This window comes from Callithrix jacchus, chromosome 16 (assembly GCF_049354715.1).
Source record: "Callithrix jacchus isolate 240 chromosome 16, calJac240_pri, whole genome shotgun sequence".
In the NCBI taxonomy this organism is placed as follows: domain Eukaryota; kingdom Metazoa; phylum Chordata; class Mammalia; order Primates; family Cebidae; genus Callithrix; species Callithrix jacchus.
This window is the reverse complement of record NC_133517.1, coordinates 27684664-27707855: the sequence shown is the minus strand read 5'-3', so window position 1 is coordinate 27707855 and position 23192 is coordinate 27684664. Positions and strand designations below refer to the sequence as shown.

Here is a 23192-nt window from a genome sequence, read left to right as displayed (position 1 = left end):
GATGATGTCTAAGAATTTTATAGAAATGTAATATATAATTCATCAAATTAAAAAATATACTTCCCCAAGGGCTAAGAAGACCATCTTGGCTGCATCATTTTTAATTATAAAATGTGAAACAATAGTAGTATTTATCAATAAGGGGAGGTCTCAATAAACTACTATATCCAAATAATGGAATATTAAGCAGTATTTAAAAACAGTGTTCTTGATGAATCTTTATATAACATTGATATGTTTCTAGGTTGAATAAGTAAATTGAAGACATAATTTGAGTAAAAACATAAACACAAAATAATTATCCTTTTTCTCCATAACTACATGTGAGTTTTTGAAAATGGATGTTTATGTATAGAAATATAAAGGATTTGGAAGGATGCACAAATTAGCAATGGTGATACTACTGAGGAAATGGAGTTCTGCCCAGAACTGAGGCTTGGATGTGGTGACAACTACAGCCTATGCCAATTTTTCAGTAATTTAAAGAAGAATTTATTTGGGTATTTCTTTTTTTTTTCAACTTGTGCTAAAAGCATAAAGTTAAAATTACTGTCTTAATTGTTTTCAAATGTATAGTTCAGTAGTGGTAAGTATTTTCATATTGTTACTCAGGAGATGTCTAGAATTCTTTCATGTTACAAAGTGAAACTCTGTACTTATTAAACACTAACTTCCCTCATCTTTCTCCCAGCCCTTGGCAACCACCCTTCTACTTTTTGTTTCTATAAGTTTTCTGCACCTTAGGTACTTAATATAAGTGTAATCTTACAGTATTTGTACTTTTGTGACTGGCTTATTTCAATTACTGTAATCTCTTTAAAGTTCATTCATGTTACAGCATGTGATAAGACTTCTTTCTTTAAGGCTGAATAATATTTCATTGTCTGTGTATACCACATTTTCCTTATCTGTTTGTCTGTTGAGGACATTTGGGTTGCCTTCCCTTTCTGATGATTGTGATAATGCTATAGCAAACATGGGTATACAAATATCTCTTCAAGATCCTGCTTTAAACTCTTCAGATACACAGTTAGAGATAGGCTTGCTGGATCATGTGACGATTCTATTTTTAATTTTTTGAGGAACCTCAATACTGTTTTCTATCATGGCTGTCTCATTTTACATTCCCACCAGTAGGGCACAAGAATTCCAGTTTCTCAGAATGCTCACCAATACTTGTTTTTTGTTCTTTTGATAGTGGCCATCCTGATGGATGTGAAGTGGTATCTCATTGTGGTGTTAAACTGCATTCCCTAATAATGAATGATGTTGAGAATCTTCTCATTCAGTAGTCATAAGCAACAGTGCTTACTGACTATTCATATGTTTTCTTTGGAGAAATGCCTATTTGTAGCCTTGACCCATTTGCAAATTGGGTTATTTATTGCCTTGTTGAATTGTAGGAGTTCCTATGTATTCTGGATATTAACTTCTTGTAAGATATATAATTTGTAAATATTGACTACCATTCCATAGGTTGCCTTTTCACGTTGGTCATTGCTTCCTCTGCCTTGTAGAAATTTTTAACTGTGTATAGTCCTATTTGTCCATTTTTGCTTTAGTTGCCTGTCCTGTTTGTATCATAGCCAGTAAATCATTCTCTCTTTTTCCGTTAATTAGTCTAATAAAATTTTAATTGTGTTTATCTTTTCAAAAAACCAACTCTTGGTTTCATTGATTTTTATGTCGTTTTTCTGTTCTGTACTTCATTTATCTCTGCTCTTATCTTTTTTTTTTTTTTTTTTTTGAGACGGAGTTTTGCTCTTCTTACCCGGGCTGGAGTGCAATGGCGCGATCTCGGCTCACCGCAACCTCTGCCTCCTGGGTTCAGGCAATTCTCCTGCCTCAGCCTCCTGAGTAGCTGGGATTACAGGCACGCACCACCATGCCCAGCTAACTTTTTGTATTTTTAGTAGAGATGGGGTTTCACCACGTTGACCAGGATGGTCTCGATCTCTCAATCTCGTGATCCACCCGCCTCGGCCTCCCAAAGTGCTGGGATTACAGGCTTGAGCCACCATGCCTGGCTCTGCTCTAATCTTTATTAATTTCTTCATTTTGATAATCTTAGGTTTAGTTTGTTCTTTATTTCCTTGAGTTTTAAGGAATTATAGATTTGAGATCTTTCTTCTTTTATAACTTAGGTGTTTACCAATATAAACTTGCCTCTTAGTATTGCTTTAGTTGAACCCCATATATTTTGGTATATTAGTATTCATTTGTTTCCAGATATTCTCTAAATTTCTCTTTTATTTTTTTCTTTGACCTATTTGCTGTTTAAGAGTGAGTTGTTAAGCTTCCACGTTTTTTGATTTTCCTATTTTCCTTCTGCTTTTGATTTCTAGTTTTATTACACTGTAGTGAGGAAGATATTTTATATGATTTCAATCTTTTGAAATATTTAAATACTTGCTTTGTGGCCTAATACATGGTGGTCTATCTTAGAGAATGTTCTATGTGAGCATGAGAAGAATGTTTATTCTTCTGTTGTGTCAGAGGATGAACTATTCTGTATATGTCTGTTAGGTAAAGTGATCTGTGCTGGTGTCAAGTCTTCTGTTTCCATGTTGATCTTCCATTAGATTGTTCCATCCATAACTGAAAGTCAGGTAGTAAAGTCTCCTACTATAATTGTGTTGCTGCTTATTTCTCCCTTCAGTTCTATCTAAGTTTGCTCCATATTTTGGGGGGCTCTAATGTGATGTGTGTATATATTTATAATTGTTGTATCTTCCTGGTGAGTTGACCTTGTTATCATTACATATTGTCTTTCTTTGTTTCTTGTCACTGTTTTTGTCCTAAAGTCTATTTTGTGTGATGTAAGTATGGCTGTTTCTTTTCACTTCAGGTTTTCATTTGCATAGAGCATCTTCTTCCATCCATTTACTTTCAGCCTGTCTTCTTATATCTAAAGTGAGTCTCTTGTAGACAGCATATAGTTGAATCCTGTGTGTCATCCAGTCAGTCTATCTTTGTATTTTAATAGGAGAGTTTACCACTTTATCTTTAAAAGAATTACTGACAGGAAACAACTTGCGATTGCCATTTTGTTAATTGTTTTCAGTATGTGGTTGCTTTTTTGTCTCTTTTCTCCTATATCTCTGGTGCTGTAGCAAGTCGTGATACTGGGACACTGCCTAGTATCTGTCGGTGACACAGTATCTTCTCTGGTGCTAGACTAAGTCTCACTGATCTACTTTGTTAACAGTGATCCCTTCCTGGCACCCATTAGTGTCAGAGCTTATATTCAGGCAAGATAAAAATCATTCCATTGGACAGCCCCTTAGAAGTCAGAAGTCAGTGGATATGTTCCACTCTTTTCTTTCTCTTTCCAGGGAGAAGGCAGGATTTGGGAGTTTTCTCCCAGTGTGATTTGCCAGAGGGAAGAGCTATGGCAAGTAAAGGCCATGAACTTTCCTATTGTCTTTGATATGGTTCTTTTTGGCTACATGCTCACCTTGGGTGCAGGAACCCCTTAACTAGGCTCTAGATTGCTTGCTCACAAAGGAAATGGTCTGTGTATTGTTTTTAATTCCATGTCTCTATGGAGGAAGGGGGACCTGGGACTTTATATTTTGCTACCTTGCTGGCATCAGTCCCTCTATTTATATATTTCTTGAATAATTAAAAACTAATTTTTAAGTAAATACAAGTAGTCACAAATAACTCTAATGAAAACTTATGATCTAGATTAATTCAATTTAACAGCTATATATGTGTATTCTACTGCATAAAATCCTTCTAGAAAGATAAGGCTGAATTTCTTCAAGGACAGAATGAGGGTGTAAATTCTGCTAATTTATCTTTAATATCCTTTACTGTTGTAACCCTGTAATAGATTAAAAAGCTTATGCTAGATCAAGAAGTCAGAGGTCTAAAGAGACAGACTGAATCAAACAATTGTACCTGAACAAAATGGTTCTCTCTAATTTGTTTTTTAAAAATATTGATCTAATTTTTATTTTTTCAAATGTTCTAAAATAAGGGTTACTATTGCAATATCAAAACAAAGTTCTAAAACCAGACAATAAAAAGATTATTTTATACTCAGTAGTTACTTATGATTATTTATTAATATTCTTTTTATTTCTCAGGCAATGGTACAAAATAACCGCATAGAGCTTCTCAATCATCCTGTGTGTAAAGAATATTTACTCATGAAATGGTGGGTATTGAATAGTATTTCTTGTTTAATGCTGTGCCTATTAGATCTATTAAAAAGTCTTCAAAACGATTATATTTTAACATTTTAGCTTTTGTTATTTTAATGTTTTTTACTTTGAAAAAATAAGTAAGGCAAATATTGGTATTAAAAAATCTGGCATGGTTTATCATTAAATGAAATATTTTGAGGGTGGGAGGGAATTATCATATAAGACATGAAGAAGCTCTTTAGAGCCTACAATTTATCTGTAACATTAAATGAAATAGTTGGGGCATGGAAAGGAATCATTATATAGAACATGTAGAAATATCCTGGACCCTGAAATTTAGTTGACAATGAAGAATGAGGTGTGTTCTAAAAAGAGCACTCATATTGCTGTCAGATTATATGGGTTAACATATCAGTTCTTTTATTAGTTTGTTAAGTCATAATTTGCTTAGAACTTGAGATTAGTTCTCTGAAAATGAAAAAGGTGAATTAGAAGATTTCCTTCATTCCTTAGAATTCAGTGAATTTACCAACGAGATTTCTGAAAGAGATTATAACCACTTTCCCCCCAGGTATCTTACATAAATATTTTTGTTTAAAATGACTCAATTCTTGTTTGCTTATATTTTTGTAGGATGGCTTATGGATTTAGAGCCCATATGATCAATTTAGGATCTTATTGTCTTGGTCTCATACCTATGACCTTTCTCGTTGTCAATATAAAACCAGGAATGGCTTTCAACTCAACTGGAATCATCAATGAAACTAGTGATCATTCAGAAATACTAGATACCACGGTAATTTCACATTTTAACTTTTTAAAATAAAGGATTATAAACATATATTTCTTCTTAAGACTACTAAACTTATAATAAATCAGACATATCAGGACTTTATTATAAATAGTCTGTAAGAGTTCATATATGATACTAATTTCTCCTAAAATCCTTTGTGGAAGGAGAGGAAATGTAAACAAACAGGCCAACTAATGAATTTGTAAACTAATTTAAAAGGAATTGACATGTGTTAGATGCTAGCTTAAATACTGAGGTGTAAAACTTTAAAATACATGTCCAAGAAGGCAGCTTTGTGGTTGCCAGGGACTGTGAGACATGGGAAATGAGGTGAGATGCTTTGTGGATATATGGTTTCCATCCAAGATGATGAAAAAGTTATGGAACTAGATAATGGTGATGGTGGTATAATACTGTGACTATCCTTAATGCCACTGAATTATATATTTTAAAATTTAAATGTACATGTTAAATATAAGACTTTTAAAATGTACATGTAAAATGTAAGCTTTAAGTTACATGTATTTTGCCACAATAAACAATTTTATATAGGTCTACAGATTCATATTCTTTTTAAATTCAATTAGCAAATTTTCAACTTCACTTAACAAGGACATTCTAAAATAAGGGTGTGTATGCCTCTAGTAAATGATATGAGTACTGGTGTCAGTTAAATTTTCTGTTTAAGTCAAAGTGGACAGTATATAGAAATTAAGCTAAAAAAAAAGAACACAGGGAGGGGAGCATCACACACTAGGGACTGTAGGGGGGAACTCGAGGAGGGACAGCGAGGGTTGGGGAGTTGGGGAGGGATAACATGGGGAGAAATGCCAGATATAGGTGATGGGTAGGAAACCACATTGCCATGTATGTACCTATGCAACAATCTTGCATGTTCTTCACATGTACCCCAAAACCTAAAACACAATAAAATATATATTTAAAAAAAAGAAAATTAATAGTGAAAATTATAGAAATATTAAAGTGTTTTATATTCCTCATAACTATATGTCTTATCCTTTTTTGTTTTAGGATTCATATCTAATAAAAACTTGTATGATTTTAGTTTTTTTATCAAGTATATTTGGGTATTGCAAAGAAGTGGTCCAAATTTTCCAACAGGTATGAAATACATTTTGTATCTCTAAAGTTGCAAACATTTTAATATGCAGAACATAAATTAATTGACAAGCTATTATTTGAGATAATATTGTCATAATAAAATTATATAGCTTGACTAACATATAGATTAGAAATACCAAGCATAAATGTTTCAAAATGCAGAAATCACATGATTTTAGGTAAAGTCACTGTCTGTTTTATGAGTCAGAGTCTCATAGACTCTCATATATCTATGAGAGATGTTCCACTTTTACTGGTCCATAATTATCTGTGTGGCTACAAATGGTCATTATGAGTGACCTTTCTGTCTTTTCTCTTACATAGTTTTAAAGATTTTGCTAACGTAAAACAATTTGAACTTGATAATTTTAAATGTAAATGTTTATAAAAAAGTTATCTGACCCAAGACTCCATTTCAAATGGGTCATTCTTTGAATTCCTTTACTAACACAAATGCTTTTCTTGACTAAATAAACCTCCAAGTTTTCATACAATTTTGGAACTTTTTATAGCAAAATTTTTACCTTATATTATACCATTTAAATGAGTAAGCCAAGTTCAGATCATAACCAAGTATATAAATTATCTGCAGCTTGCCCTTCCTTTGGTTCATAAATGGCGTGGATCCTTCATTTCTCAGTATGGAGGTTGAAAGTCTTTTATAATTCTTTTTGTATAAGTTCATGAATGTTATTTTTATAAATCATATGTCTTTTATACAACACCTCACTTTCTGTGAAAATTTTCTTTGTTGCATCATGTAAACACATATATATTTGCATTTATAAATGTGACAAAATGCTTTGCATTTTTAAAATATTATACATTGCAAGTACTTTCATATAGATACTTTAAGAAATTTGTCATAATTCTGATAGTTACACTGTAATGTTGCATTTTACCTTAAACAATTTAAGGCATATTCCTTAATCTTTCTTGCCATTATTTTCATTTTCCAGAAATGAAAATTGCAGATTGTAGTTTAAATTGAGCTATAAAGTTATATGAATTCTCTTTCAGATTTGGTCTCTACATTTTCTTATTGATATACAAATAGTCTATTGGAAATTTAATACCCAATATGTAAAAAATTTGAAAATACCATTATTATTTGTTTTTATTCCCTAATTAAGTCTTAGTGCATGTCTCAAACCTTTTTAGACAAGCTTTAGTTCATAAAGATAGCTGCACATTCATGTTCTTATACAGGTAGAAAGGCCGCAGGAATTACTAAACCAACTTGCAATCCCCAAGAAGTTTTTTTAATATGAAGTGGACTCCACAGGGAAAACCCAGCAACTTGTAGGATTTCCTTATGCATAACTCCCGCAACACCAGGTTAACAGAGGACTCTGGGACATCTCTGACCCCAATCCATACCCCAGGGGCTCTGAAGTCAATCCAGGATGGCATAATGTTGCTCCTTGGTCCTAAACTTCTCTCCAGATGGCTGTAAAGCTAGAAAAAGTTTAGTACTGGGTACATATGTATAGCCATCCATAGATGCTAGGTCACTATGTGTGGTAATTTTTTATTCTTTTCTATCACAGAAAAGGAATTACTTTATGGATATAAACAATATTATTGAATGGATTATTTACACGACGGGCATCATTTTTGTGCTGCCCTTATTCATTGAAATACCAGCTCATGTGCAGTGGCAATGTGGAGCAGTTGCTATTTACCTCTATTGGATGAACTTTTTATTGTATCTTCAAAGGTAAAATAAGCTTGAATAATTTCCACATCCTTTAAGCATTTTTAATATCAAAAGAAAAACTATTATAAGTGGTATAAAGTTAAAACTGGCTTACACCTTTTCCAGTTGTTTCAAAATGTGAAGAACCTTTTTATACCCTATTAAGGAAAGGCTGGAACATAGTTTCAGAGTTCAGAATGTAGACCAGGGTTTCATAAACTTGGCACTATTGAACTTTATGGCCAGATAATTCTTTCTCCTCCCCCTCCCCCTACCCCTCCCCCTCTCCCTTCCCCCCCTTTCTTCTTCTCCTTCTCCTTCTCCTCCTTCTCCTTCTCCTTCTCCTTCTCCTCCTTCTTCCTTCTTCCTTCTTCTTTTTGTGGAGAGGGACTGTCTTATATATTGTAAAATACTTGCCAGCATTCCTAGCTCCTGGCTTCTACCCACTAGATACCAGTAGCATCCACCCCATTCCAGTTTTGACAATCAAAAATATATGCAGACAATGCCAGATGTCCAAATCATGTGGTATGTGCCCTGCATTAGGTGTATTACAGTTTATGAACTCAATCTCTGTATAATCCAGCATGCAATTTCTCTCTAATTTCTTTATTAAGCATTTGGTAACTTTTTTTTATATTAAGAAGCTATTATTTTTCCCTCCTACTTCATTAAAGTAATGTCCAGTCATCAAGTGGTACAATGATTTATGATAACACTAGGGCCTGGCATGGTGACTCATGCCTATAATCCTAGACCTTGGGAAGCCGAGGCAGGCTGATGCTTGAGTCCAGGAGTTTGAGACCAGCCTGGGGGTGATGCATGCCTGTGATCCCAGCTACTCAAGAAGCAGAGGCAGGAGATCACCTGAGCCTGGAAAGTCAAGGCTGTAGTGAGCAATGGCAGCACCACTGCACTCCAGCTTGGGTGACAAAGAAAGACCCTGTCTCAAAAAATAATAATAATAATAGATAACATTAATAATGAAAATAAAAGCAAAAATAATTTGACTAACAGCTTGAAAATTAAGAAATGACTATTCAATTAATTCTTATGTTTTCTTTTTCAAAGTAACTCACCTCAATGATCTCATCTGTGAAATCTAATACCTGATTTAATTCCTAATAAATATTGTCAGTGAATGAATAAATTCTGACTGTAAAAGTAAATAAATGTGTTATTTTTAATTTTTATAGATTTGAGAATTGTGGAATTTTCATTGTTATGCTGGAGGTAATTTTGAAAACTTTGTTGAGGTCTACAGTTGTATTTGTCTTCCTTCTTTTGGCTTTTGGACTCAGCTTTTATGTCCTCCTGAATTTACAGGTACATCAGTAGTTGATTTTGTCACTGTGAGTTATGGAAATATATATTTATACTTAAATATAAACAGCCTAGAAAATTCATAATTACATAAAACAGTATTTGAATAGTTTGCTACTTCTTTCAAATGACTTTTATTGGAAAGAAAAAGTATAGTTTTGTTAAGTAATTTTGTCCATTGTAAAAAAGTTCATGTGCATTGCAGATGATTTATTATTTATGCAGATAACATATTTTTGATAAATTTGCCACTGTTTATTAATATTTTATCACTGCATTTCAGTAGCTATATACCTATGACTTTTACAAAGTATTCTGAATATAATTTTTATCATTCTACCTCCAGGAAACACTTTTCATGGTATACACTTTGCATTTCATTTGTACCTCACCATCTGTTTTCAGGATGCCTACAGCTCTCCATTGCTTTCAATAATCCAGACCTTCAGCATGATGCTAGGAGATATCAATTATCGAGAGTCCTTCCTAGAACCATATCTGAGAAATGAATTGGCATATCCCGTTCTGTCCTTTGCACAACTTATTTTCTTCACACTATTTGTCCCAATTGTCCTCATGAATTTACTTGTAAGTAGTTTTTTATTGTATTGTCTTTTGTCAATCATTTGAAACATTTTATAATGATAATTATTTTTAACTTCTTTAATCTCCCTCCACTGGGGAGATGAGAAAGTGTCTACTATCTATTCATTCAACACTCATTTGGTGCCTGGGGAGCACCAGGCACATCAAGAGGCTCAGGGTGTGCAAAGATGCCTGCACTTGGCAAATACTGAGAATCTATTAAATGCCAGGAACATTTAGTAGATTACTATTACAAGTTCTGTGAAACACTTATAAAGAAAGCAGACCAATATTCAGTGCCAGTGTGATTACCAACTAGTCAGGAAGTTAGGTAATAAACAAATAAATATGTAGCATAATGTTACCGGGGTGACAAATGCTATGAAGAATTAGAAGCAGGAAAAGGCAATAAAGATGAAGGTGTGTGCTGCTTTGGATTTGAAGAGGAAGTCAGAGAGGTTAAGCAGAGACTTTTACAGGACATATTATCTCTATGTTCGAATTTACCATTGACAAGAGATTCAAGTGGGGAAATCTCTCATGTAGAGGGATTCTGTGACACTCAGATGCCACCTTGAACCCAGTCAAAGCCTAGACACTATCAGCAGACATGAGAGTGCCCTTCCACGTGGAATTCTCTAGAGAATCTTCTCAAACCATGAGCATGTTGGTTGATGCAGACAGAGGTGCATCCCACTGCAGGCCCATGGAGAGCCCTTATTGGCATTTTTGTGCCTGTTTTTTCTTTATCCATTTATGCACATGCACATATTCCACACACTTTCCCTGAGTCCGACTATGTACCAGAGACTGTGCTAGGCAGTGTTTCTGGAAAAAATTATGCAGACTCGTAAGTATTTTGATCCACTTATTTGATACAACTCCAGAGTTTTATTTTGATGACCTAGAAATTTGGTGACCTAGAAAAACAAAGGATGGGACTAGGAATAATGGGGAATGACATAGAGCCCACATTCTTCTCTTATAACTGCTTATGTTTTGGGAGAAAATTGTCCAGAAGAGAATTTGGCTTAGCAGTAGTACAGGCTGGCCCCATGCTGAAGATCCACACATCCGGCACCCAGTGTGCATCTCTACCTGGTTGTCCTGGAGGAAAATCAAAACCAGCAGAGCCAAGAGTAATGTTATCTTTCCTTCAGAACCTCCACGGCCTCTCAGTAGAATCTCCCAGCCATCTTACTCAGATCATTGGCAGATAGTCTCTATTTCACTCTCCCGCTTTTTTCCTCAGTTCTTTCAATAACTCTTTGGCTTCCACATCTGCTTCCAGTTGGCTTGGACTGTCACGGTTCCTCATCCAAATGGCTGCAGCAGCCTCAAGAGCATCTCTACCTTATCTCACTGCTTTGTCTATTTCTTCCTACAAATGGTCATCATAGTGATGCTCTGATAATGAAAAACTAAATGTATCAATCGCACTTTTAAATGTTTTTCCATGCCTCTCAAAAGCTTTAATCCAGTCCAAACCCATCAGCATAGCAAGCCAAGGTCCCTGTGACCTGGATTTACCTGTATCTTACCCAACTCCCCACCATTCCCTGGATTTACTGAGAAATGTACACTCCCTGAGTGTACATTCCACACTTTCCTTCATGCTGCCTAGACTCTGTATGGGCTCTTTCTTTTCCCTCGAAAACCTCCCACCATGGGTTAATACTATGCTTTCAAAACAGTTTAAATATTATTTCTTCGGGCCAGACTTCCTTAACCACCACCCCCTTCCAATCACCTTACTCTATTAGGTGCTCTTTCCTTGTGTTACCATAGTTTTGAGAATACAACAGATAATAAAACCTTCCTAGATTATTGAAAAGATTCAATGAGGTAATAAAAGGCGTTTAAAACAGTACTCGGCACATGATAAGTGTTTAATAAATGTTAGTGACCATTAAAAGTTAATAATTGATCTCTTCTATGGCTTCTAAGCTCAAATGTCTTCAGAGCCCAGACAAGTATCTAAAATATGTGCAGCAGCAGGTATGAGATGGTTTTTTTTTTTTTTTGAGACAGGTTCTCAGTCTGTGACCCAGGCTTGAGTACAGTGGAGTGATCATGGCTCACCTTTGCTTCCACTTCTCAGTCTCAGCTGATCCTCCCACCTCAGCCTACCTAGTAGCTGCTACTACAGGTCTCACCACCATGCCCAGCTCATTTTTGTACTTTTGTAGATATGGGGTTTTGCCATCTTGCTCAGGCTAGTCTTGAGCTCCTGGGCTCAAGTGATTCTCCCACCTAGATTCTCAAAGTGCTGGGATTACAGATGTGAGATGCTGTGCCTGGCAGAGATGTTTGGTTTTGATGGGGCTCATTGTAAATTGGAGAGAACACCAATCTGAAAACTTGCAAGTTAAAAACCAAAACAAAATAATCCTGCCCAGCAAAACCTATTTCCTGACTATATCCAGTTCTAAGTGCTAGTTTGCAAGCCTTAGAATATAGTCTCCCACTCTTCATTCATTCTGTGACTGTTTTGCATACCTATTATATCCCCTGCTCTATATTTACTAAACCCTGGGCATACAGTGGTAAACTTGACAGATCTTTTTCTCACTGAGTTTACTGGACTTTAAGCTCCTCAAGAGCAGTCACTGGCTTTTCCTTTCTGGTGCAGCATGCAAGATGCTGGCTCAGCAAAGGCAGGAATTAAGTGCCTGAAAAATAAATGTGTAAGTGAAATGAGCTAATTTCATTAGATGGAGTAGAACTGAGTTAACAGCTTCCCCTCACTTAATTCTATCTAGTCATAAATTTCTGTTTGCTCACCAGAGTTTCCACCACCCCTAGGGTATATCTTTTCCTTCTGAACATACATAAGATATAAAGAGGATTATTCTCTCAGGTTAGTATTCTTTCCATGTTGTCAAATCACACTTGTCTACCTTAGTTACTGAACTCCTGGAGTTTCCTACCATGCTGTGTGGATACACCCAGATGCATCTGATATCACATCATCCCTGTCCTCTCAAAAAAAAAACAGATTTTTATCTTAAATGAAATGAATTTCAGATTAATTTGTGTGTCTTAAGTTTTCATAACACTTAAGAGTACTGAACCTTGGAATGCGGCCATCCCTGTTGCAGAGGTATATAGGCCTTGTAGCTTTCTATAAGGTGTGTTACCAAAGTCTTCTGCAGCTCCTGCTACTAGATCATGTGTCCACTCTGCCATTTTAGCCACAGAGACCTTGCTGTGGTTTGAATTTTTATGTCCCATCCAAAATTTGTATATAGAAACCTAATCACCAAGAAGACGGCAGTAGAAGGAGGGGCCTTTGGGAGTTGATTAAGCCCTGTGGGGAGAGCCCTCATGAATGGAATTGGTTCCCTTGTCAAAGGGGTGTGATGGAACTTGTTAGCTCCTTTGCCCTTGTGCCATGTGGGAACATACAGAAGGTGCCCCCTTTGAGCAATGGGCTCTCACCAGAAACCAGTTCTGCCAGAGTCTTGGTATTGGACTTTCCAGCCTGCAGAAATATAAGCAGTAAATTTATGCTATTTATAAACTCTCCAGCCTAAAATACTTTGTTGTAGCAGTCTGAGTGGACTAAGACAGAACTCACAAGCATTTTTAGGTGGGATGTTAAACTGTAGTGATTAAATTTTGTGTCATACTTCAGATTGGTTTGGCAGTTGGTGACATTGCTGAGGTTCAGAAACATGCATCACTGAAGAGGATAGCTATGCAGGTGAGTACAGTGCTTCCCAACTTATGAGAGTGTTATGCTCTGGTAAACCCACTGTAAGTTAAAAATATTGTAAGTCAAAAATGGGCATTTTGTAGGAATAAGCCAGTTATAAATTTAAAACACTTACACTGTAAAGTATGGGCTGTTTACCTTCCTGATCTGGGTTCTGTGGCTCACTGCCACTGCTGGGAATCCCAGGAGAGTACCACATACCTAGCTAGCCCAGAAGAGATCAAAGTTTAAAATTTGAAGTACAGATTCTAATGATTGTGAATCAATTGACACTATCATGAAGTCAAAAATCATAAGTCTAACCATCCTAAGTTAGGTATTGTCTGAATTACATTTATTTAAACTTACTGAAATTACCACCATTATCATTACTTCCTTTTCTGAAAGCACAGTTATTGAGCATGGATGCTTCCTCCATCCTAAGGAGTCACATTCTGTGTCTGTTTGTATGTTATCTGGTATACCTGCTCTAATCAAAGATGATGAAAAAAATATCCTGGAACAATCATAGCAGAGACATTGAGAAATTGCCTGAGCATCTTTTGTTATGTTAACACGTAGCCAGCCAGGTAGCTAGCAGCTGGATCAGGAGCATCACTAGCATCCTAGCACTTCTATTCGAATGAGCTCCTTATATTTTGTGCAGGGAATCACAGGGTCCCCACAGCATGCTTTATGTTGAAGTTTTAACTGCATCCATGCAATGTTGTTGTCTTGTGACATCTATCCTTTTTATAGGCATTTAGATGCAAAATTTGGTGTCAAAGGTTCCTGGCTAGGTACTTGGCTATTGAATCTTTTGAAGTACTTTTCTGCCATACAACACAAAGTTATTTTCATGCTCTTGACTGGATTGTCTTTAAATTTCAAATTCAAATGGACATATTTGAGGCTTCAAGGATATCTGGTGACCAGTTGACTATATGCATTCAGAAACTTTGGCCAGTTTGAGAGACAGAAAAATCATTTTACTGTGTAACTTTCTATTCACTCTTGTCTCCTCGTCACTTTTATGTGTCACAATTCTTTCTTCTCTGCTTTTTATATACCCCTTTGTATCTGATGTATAGATATGTTTACTCTAACTACTATATAGTGAGATTTGCTTCCTAAGACCAAATATTTTTCAATAACTGAGCATTGATGTGATTTATAGCCATAAATAGTGAAATGGTAAGAGTTTTCCTGACACCACTGCTTAAAATTGTGGCCCTTCCCACAGCCCCCTACATGAGTTTTCCCCTATGTGGCTTTCTTGCTGTTTTTATAGCACTTAACACCATTTAATATACTGTGTATTAGTTCCAATTTCAGGAAAAGCTATGTTTTTTTGTCTTATTAATAATACCAGTTAAATATTTTCACTGATTTTGTAAGATAATTTCCGGGGTTCCTTTATTACCGCTGGCTCTTTAAGGTGATGTTACTTTCCCCTTCCCATACATATAGTTTTAGAGGTTGGGATTTAACGGGACATAAATATTGTCCTGAAAGGAGGGGCCAGCAGGAACAAAGGGCCACATCAGAACTGGGGAAAATGGCCAAGGCACTGGCCCAAGGCCTCCTTTCCTGGAAGGATCATTCATGTTAATGGGTGATTATATTCCTCCACATGATGGGGGGGGGTTATTCAAAACCAGCAGAGAAAAATCTTAGCAAAGGGCAGTAAATGATGAAGCGCTTCCAGCTATTTTGTAAATTAGTGGAGAGTTAGCATTAGCCCTTCCACAATGAACATGGTGTTTATAGTGATCTGCTATTATCTTGGTTTAGAGAGAAAAGATCGAAGGTAGGAAGAGCTAATGACAGGCTATTACTGTCAAAAAGATGGTGGTCAGAACTCCAGGTAGGTCATATGGAGAGGGGATGTATTTCGTGGCAGGTATGTCAGCAATACCTCAGAACCGCCCTAATAGCTCTTTAAAATAACTTGGGGAATAAACAGAAAGAATAATACAAGCAATAGCACCAAATAAATGTGTTGGGGGAAGCTTGCTCAACTACAGTGTCGGTGGGGTTGAGCTGAAAAGCACAATCCTATATTGTTTACTCTGCTCCCTGAAAGTAAACAGCACAAATCCTAGTACCCCCATGTTATCTGTGCCTTGTTTTGGATCAAAAACCGCATCAACTGGAAAACCAGGAAGCTGTTCTCCTACTTCCCCTGAGTTGTTTCTTAAGCAACTCTCTGCATCCATTCTGAAACCTATATCTGAGCCTGCAGTAGAACTGCGAGCCGAAGGGGACAGGTAGCACACATTTCCTACAGCGCCATTTAGTTCTCTCATAGAATCATCTCAAAGGGAAGTAAAGACAGGCTTTGGGACAACATATGGTGGGAGATGTGTTCTTTACGGGGACTCAGTTTCTCAGGGGCAGGTGTCATGAGTATTTTGAGGGGCTTGAAGCTGTTTGGGTGTTTTTATTTTTTTATTTGTGTGCATGTGTATGTTCTAAATATTTATGAATAGCTTAAATACATAAGTCATACACTTATCAAATCTGATGATATACAATACGCTAGCACACAAAATAGAATCTACATTAATTATAAGCTTATATAATCCAAAAAATGGCGTGATCTGTTCATTTGGACCAGATAAGGTCCTATCTATTTCCCAAATTCTATGCACTTAAGTGGAAAGAAAACAAATGTTCTAGGAATTTCCTTTGTAATTTTTATTTTTAGTTTTTAATTCCTTTTAATAAAATAAAAGGAATTGGGTGTTTTTAAATTTGGTGTCTCCACTTTTCACCACAGTTTTGGCAGCTGTAGACAGTCCATAAACATTATATCCCCACTGCAGATCAAAAGGGAAATCCACAGAGTGCATCTTAACCTTCAACTTGGAAACCCCACCAGTTAGAGGAGGTAAAGATGCTCCCTGAGCCCAGTGGAGCCAGATTCAGTGGGTCCCACCAGACCCACGCTGGACGTGGGGCTTTGCTTGCCAACCTCTCCCAGGACCATATTTGAGGGACCTATGTAAATAATGAACAGGTTAAGACACACTATGTATTTTATCTGTTCGCAAACATCGAGCTTTAATAAATCTTTTTCAATCAAGTTTGAGGAAATAAGATTTGACCTCTAAAACTATATGTATGGGAAGGGGAAAGTAATATCACCTTAAAGAGCCAAGGGCAAAAAAGGATCATAGAAAATCAGTGAAAATATTTAACTAGTATTAATAAAACATACACAAAAACACAGCTTTTCTTGAAACTGTAACTAATATACAGTATATTAAATGGTGTTAAGTGCTATAAAAATAGCAAGGAAGCCACATGGGGGAAAGTCATGTGGGGGGCTTTGGGGAGGCACAATTTTAAGCAGTGGTGTCAGGAAAGATCTTACCATTTCACTATTTATGGCTATAAATCACATCAATCCTCAGATATTGGAAAGTATTTGGTCTTAGAAAGCAACTCTCACTATATAGTAGTTACAGTAAACATACCTATACATCAGACACAAAGGAGTATAAAAAAGCAGAGATAAATTTGGCAAACATAAACAAAAAGAGAATTAAATGAGATGAAATATCTCATTTACTATCCCCAAAAATAGTAGTTGTACTTAAAATTCATCTTAAATAAACCATTTTGCACCTGATAGCGACATGAAAAATTCATGAAATACTCTTAGGCATGGTAGTTCTGATTCTTTTACTGCTTACCTTTGTCTTCCTCCATTTAAGCACTCCTTTGTCTCTCCTGCCCTAGGCGTGTATGTATATATATATATATGTGTGTGTGTGTGTGTGTGTGTGAGTACACACACCCACACACACGTGTGCACATACACACACATTCACACGGTCCAGGTGTGCACATTTTGTAGTATTGCAACACCCCAAGTGTACGAACTAACCTTTTCTTCTTTAAAGCTCCAGCATTGAACAATAAACAGCAGGTGACTAAAACTGAATTCATTTTTAAAGCAACTTCCCCCTCTCCTTCTTCTCTGGCTCCAAGACAAATTGCTGCCTAGTACATGGGTGAGGTGAGACAAGGGGGCAGGTGACTGCGAGCTATGGGATAAGGAAACCTGGCCAGCCCAGCTGTGACACAGAAGTCAGGACACAGAAGTCAGTTTTCATTTTGCTGTAATAACGATTGCCTCTGTGCCATATAAAAATTCCGGATACTAATTAACGATTCTATCAATAAATCCAAAATGCGCTTTAGGTGGAGCTTCACACCAGCTTAGAGAAGAAGCTGCCATTATGGTTTCTACGCAAAGTGGATCAGAAATCCACTATCGTATATCCCAACAAACCCAGATCTGGTGGGATATTATTCGTAAGTACACATAACAACAACATCAGTAAAGTGACACTGTTTGACATTCATTCATTGTGTTAACCCTGGGGGGCCCTTTTGTAGACTTTGAGTCCTCTCTGCCTATGAGAAGAGAAATTGTGCTTTAAAAAGGAAAAGGCGTGAAAGAGCTAGGTGAGAGGAGGATGACATTTGCTCTCTGCTTTCAGGCATCCATAGCATCTGTGCTAAATACACACAGCATCTGTGCTAAATAAGAGCTGTCCCTGTGAGAGAAGGTGGGCGTGGGACAAGCCATACCCTTTCAGTGTCTTTTATACGGTATAGGTATACTTTATTTGCTTTTCCTAGTCACATGTCACTTACATTTATATGTAAATATATGTGTGTGTATATACAGTCAAGTGTTTGTAATACACAATAAAGAATACACATTTATACAAACACATATACACACTGTATTAATCTGTTTTCACACTACTACAAAGAACTGCCCAAGACTGGGTAGCTTATAAAGGAGAGAGGTTTAATTTATATGCAGTTCCGCATGGCTAGGGTGACTTCAGGAAACTTGCAATCATGGCAGAGGTGAAGGGGAAGAAAGGCAGCTTCTTCACAGGCAGCAGGAAGGAGAACGAAAGCACAGGGAACTACCAAACAATTATGAAACCACTAGATCTTGTGAGAACCCACTCATTATCATGAGAACAGCGTGGGGGAAGCCACCCCCGTGATCCAATTACCTCCACCTGGTCTCTCCCTGGACACGGGATTATGGGGATTATAATGCAAAATGAAATTTTAGTGGGAACACAAAGCCTAACCATGTCTCACACACACGCACACACACATAGAGTGTCCACTATAGAAAATGAGCTAATTAAGTAATTAAAGACTAAGCAAGATCATTGCATTATAATGGAAGAGGGACCATATGAAGAGCAAGAATAACTGGGTGCTAATCCTTAGCATGCCTTGGCTCCCTTCATCTCTAAGACTGTTCTTCCTAAATTCTGTTCAGGTCAATTTCCCCTTTGTCGTCATAAAATGATAAAGTTGCCCTGAGTATCAGTCTAGGATTTATTCTAACCCCACAGTATCTCCATCTGATTTCACTCATGTCCGTGGTTACAATTACTACCAAAACACAGAATGCTTGGCAACTAAGTTCTCTATCCTAGAGCTCACCCTTGAGTTCCTGGCCCCTACATCCAGCTGCCTACTTGACATCTCCACTTGCATGTCTTAAAGGTGCCTCACATTCAGCAGGTTCAAAACCAAACTTCACTGCTTTCATGTTTAACCCTCTCCTCACATATCCTCTACAGGAAAAAAAGTATAAAAGTCCCGGTCCTTTTTTAAAGTTCCTCCTGCAACAATGTCAGCACTGTTCATTAGCCTGTGCAAGCCAGCCACCCAGGAGACATCCTAGATTTGTCCCCTCCCCCTCTTCCTCCTCTCAATCTGGTCCATTTGACTTCTTGGGTGGCCTGTGCAAGTCACCATTTTCTCTTGCCTGGACTCTTAGAATTACCTCATTCTTGATCATTTCACATCTGCCCTTGACCCTCTCCAGTCAACCTATGGTTTAAAAGATATTAAATTAAATCGGCCGGGCACAGTGGCTCAAGCCTGTAATCCCAGCACTTTGGGAGACCGAGACGGGTGGATCACGAGGTCGAGAGATCGAGACCATCCTGGTCAATATGGTGAAACCCCGTCTCTACTAAAAATACAAAAAAATTAGTTGGGCATGGTGGCGCGTGCCTGTAATCCCAGCTACTCGGGAGGCTGAGGCAGGAGAATCGCCTGAACCCAGGAGGCGGAGGTTGCGGTGAGCCGAGATCGCGCCATTGCACTCCAGCCTGGGTAACAAGAGCGAAACTCTGTCTCAAAAAAAAAAAAAAAAAAAGATATTAAATTAAATCAAAATGTATTAAAATAACATTCCAGAAATTTCTCCAGGTAAAACTTCATTGGTTGGTTGAGTTGTACTGGATAATGCTCAGTGCAGTTTTAGATAATTAACAATGAATCTCGTATGGAATACCACCTTCCATGATGGGCATTTCTCATGAAAATTTTATAAAAGAATTCAGCTAAGGCCCCTTCTAAATAATTTCCTACCCTAATTTACTCCTCTTCTGTTTTATTTGTACATGTTTTATTTCTTTCTGATATGTACGACTTCATTTCATAGCTCTTTCTTCACATGTCTGTTTCTTCTGGCAAATTGTGGGTTCCTTGAGGGCATAGCTATGCCTTATGCATATTTGTACCAGCGGTGGTTGAGTTTTGGCACATGCTTAAGAAAAAGTTCCTGAACTGAATTCAATTTGAGTAATACTGGTTTTTTTTTAACCCACAGCATATATTCTTTTGTTTATTTTGCACTGGAGAAATAAGACAAGAAATACCAAATGCTGACACATCTTTAGAAATGGAAATATTAAAGCAGAAATATCGGTATGTATTTTTCTTTCTATCTGCACTTGAGAAATTTAAAAATCATGAATAATAATGTACAGTGTAAGGTCATATTTTATATGGGTGTTTATCTGTTTTATATATTAAGTCAGGCTTTATTGACAGCCATAGCTAGTATATTGAGTCATGAGACATTTTTTAGAACCAACAACATATTTGCTATTATTCAACAATCAGTTTGCCTTTCAATAGTAAGTGAATAAAAATTAAGATGCTGATTTCCTTTCTCTTGGAAGTAGTATCATAAACTGTATTCTTCATCTGAATTCATAAAGCAAAGCTCTGAAAGCTTTTGAAGATCCCTGGAGTAACTATGTGGTGGGCAGTACTCAAGCATGAGGGTTTTACAGTTAGTACGTGAGTTCAACCCCTATTCAACTAGGTACTTAATAACTGTGACCCTGGGCAAACTGCTTAACCTTTCTCTATAATAGTTTCTTATCTGTAAACTGTGAACAAAAATAAAGTAGCCATGAACTAACAGTATAACTTTGGGAAGCATTGTTTAAACTTAAAAAATATGTGATTCCTGAAAGGATATGACTACCATGAGGTTAAAATCTGTCTTCCTATGTTAAGGGCTAAAAGAAGAACTAAATATACATTCATGAGATATGTATGTCCTTTTAGGCTGAAGGATCTTACTTGTCTTCTGGAAAAACAGCATGAGCTCATTAAACTGATCATTCAGAAGATGGAGATCATCTCTGAGACAGAGGATGAAGATAACCATTGTTCTTTTCAAGACAGGTTTAAGAAAGAGCAGATGGAACAAAGGAATAGCAGATGGAATACTGTGTTGAGAGCAGTCAAGGCAAAAACACACCACCTTGAGCATTAACTTCTCAGACCTTCAGTGAGGCTTCCAATGGGGGGTGCATGACTTGCTAGTTCTAATTTTCAGTTTAAAAAGAGTGAGGAAGAAGCAGAAATCAATTGATTTCACTACATGTGAAATCATGGTTACTGCATGTTTAATAAAAGTAAACTATCTTTTATCCTCTATTCATATTTTCTACTAATCACTACGTATTGGGGATATCTTTGCAGATATGCTTAAGCTGGACTTGACTTTGATGAGAGATAATCTCATTATTTGAATAGGTAGAAGATGAATTTGCTAAAACACACATTTTTAATAAAAAGGAGTAATAAATGTAACTATTAAGCTAGAATGCAAATGTCAGTACTGAATTCCTGCTTGCTAATTATGCAATAGGTGATGCCCTAGAAAATAGTCACATTTGTGACTATTACACTTAGCAATGCCTTAGATGGTAGTCTTAAATATGAGGTTGAGGTCTACCAGTTGGGAAGCTTCTTCGTGTTGGAAGAGCCTGTGGGTGGCACCATGTGTAGTCTTTTGTTCATACTATGATGAACAACCCCACCCTTCTTGATGCCCCCAACACATCTGATGTCACTTTGAGCCATATAGATGAAGTACAAATTAACAGACCTATCATATGCATGAATTTTACTATAGATAATGTTGTTTCTGTTTTTGTTTGCCAATGAGCATAATAAATGTAAAATCTATATAGGATACCTGCCATTGTTGTATGAGCCTTTGTTTGGAGATTTGAAAAAAAGTGCCTCCATCACATATTCCCTCTTTTCTTTGATGTCTACTCAAATCATGAATTAATCGCATACCTCATCATTCATCTTTTCAAAGTCTTTCTCTTGTTTTGTCTGATATTCTCTATCATCCTGATTCACATGTTTATTCCCTCACTACACCCAGGAGACATTTACTCTAATGAATATGTCTTTGACTATGTATGTGTCCTTGTGTTATATTGGACACTGTTGTTTTGAGTTTGTTATTACTTACACAGATGTTATTATGTTATAGCTTTTATTTCTGTCATATTCTCACTTATTTCTTATATTTTTTACTCATTTCTGTTTCTTACTGCTTTTCACTGGACATGATGTTTACAAGATACAACTGTGTTACCATATTCCATCTAGTACAGGGCCTTTGATGTGGCTTACTATTTCATTGTGTAGCTACCACACTGGTCTTTTCTAGAGATGGACAGCTTGGTTATCTCCACCTTCCTGCACACATTCTCAAACATACTGACGTTCATACAAACCAGCAGAGTGCTGAGGGACAGTATGCACTATTACAAAACCAGACATTTTTATATTCATTGTCCAACAGACCAGATGGCCTAGAGGCAATGTTGTATAGGCCTTAATCTTTGATACAAATAATATCTTTGTTCTTTATATTTCTTAAAACAGAAAGGCTGGAAAATCACAATACAGGATCAATGGCCAAAGATCTCCTGATCATAAAGACAAATGGTCTTTTCAGTCCTCACTCTCCTCAAACTTTGGCTAGCACTGCACAGTATAGATCTCAGTCCAACATTCACCAAGTGCTAAGAATGTGAGAAACACGGTACCTACCATGCCTGTTGTGGGAAATATTTAAATAAACATATTGTCTTACAACAACCTCACTCTCAAGAAGCTTAGAATTTAATGGGTCTTCATTCATTTTCTGCAGTTCTTTTGTCCTTTACCCCCAAATATGGAACTGCTTTTCCACTGTTTCCACTAATTGCTTCTTCTCTCTTTCCCCACTGGCTTCTCTTTCCTGCCGACTAACTCCATGTGTCCCTCCCTGAGGTCTGTGTCGGCTCTGTTTCCTCTCTTTCCTCTCTTCTGTCGCTTCTCCTAAAGTCCAGTCCAACATTTCTACAGTTCTTCAAATTAAATACATATAAATCTGAATTCGGTGGTGAGAGAAACAAACCAGCTCCTCCAGATTTCCAATTTTCCATCAGTGGTACCAGGATTCTCTCAGGCTCCTAGACTCTAAAGGAGTCAACACACTAAGTTGATTTAATCTTCCTAAAGCAGAGCTCTAAGCCTTCCCACCCATGCTAAAAGCTTAAAGGTTTTCTCTTTCTTCATAAATAACCTAATCTTAACCTGCCTTCTCAATCTAAATTAGCCTTATCTTCCAGTATTCTTCAGTTCATCCAAATTAGAAGACCATTTTTTCAT

The 23192-nt window shown here is 36.8% G+C and overlaps 1 protein-coding gene across 2 annotated transcripts in view; it reads left to right on the top strand.

Annotated features, from left to right (window-relative positions):
• The window catches only part of TRPA1 (transient receptor potential cation channel subfamily A member 1), a 68330-nt gene extending 46612 nt beyond the window's left edge, over window positions 1-21718 (top strand). For both annotated transcript variants that reach the window (XM_002759008.7, XM_078352628.1), the window contains 10 exons: window positions 4095-4165; window positions 4788-4950; window positions 5980-6069; window positions 7620-7789; window positions 8965-9094; window positions 9497-9679; window positions 13314-13382; window positions 17586-17699; window positions 20047-20144; window positions 20796-21718. In XM_002759008.7, coding sequence (XP_002759054.4) covers window positions 4095-4165; window positions 4788-4950; window positions 5980-6069; window positions 7620-7789; window positions 8965-9094; window positions 9497-9679; window positions 13314-13382; window positions 17586-17699; window positions 20047-20144; window positions 20796-21006 — 1299 coding nt within the window. In that variant the 3' untranslated portion in view covers window positions 21007-21718. The remainder of the gene's footprint in view (window positions 1-4094; window positions 4166-4787; window positions 4951-5979; window positions 6070-7619; window positions 7790-8964; window positions 9095-9496; window positions 9680-13313; window positions 13383-17585; window positions 17700-20046; window positions 20145-20795) is intronic.
• The last annotated feature ends 1474 nt before the right edge of the window (window positions 21719-23192 follow it).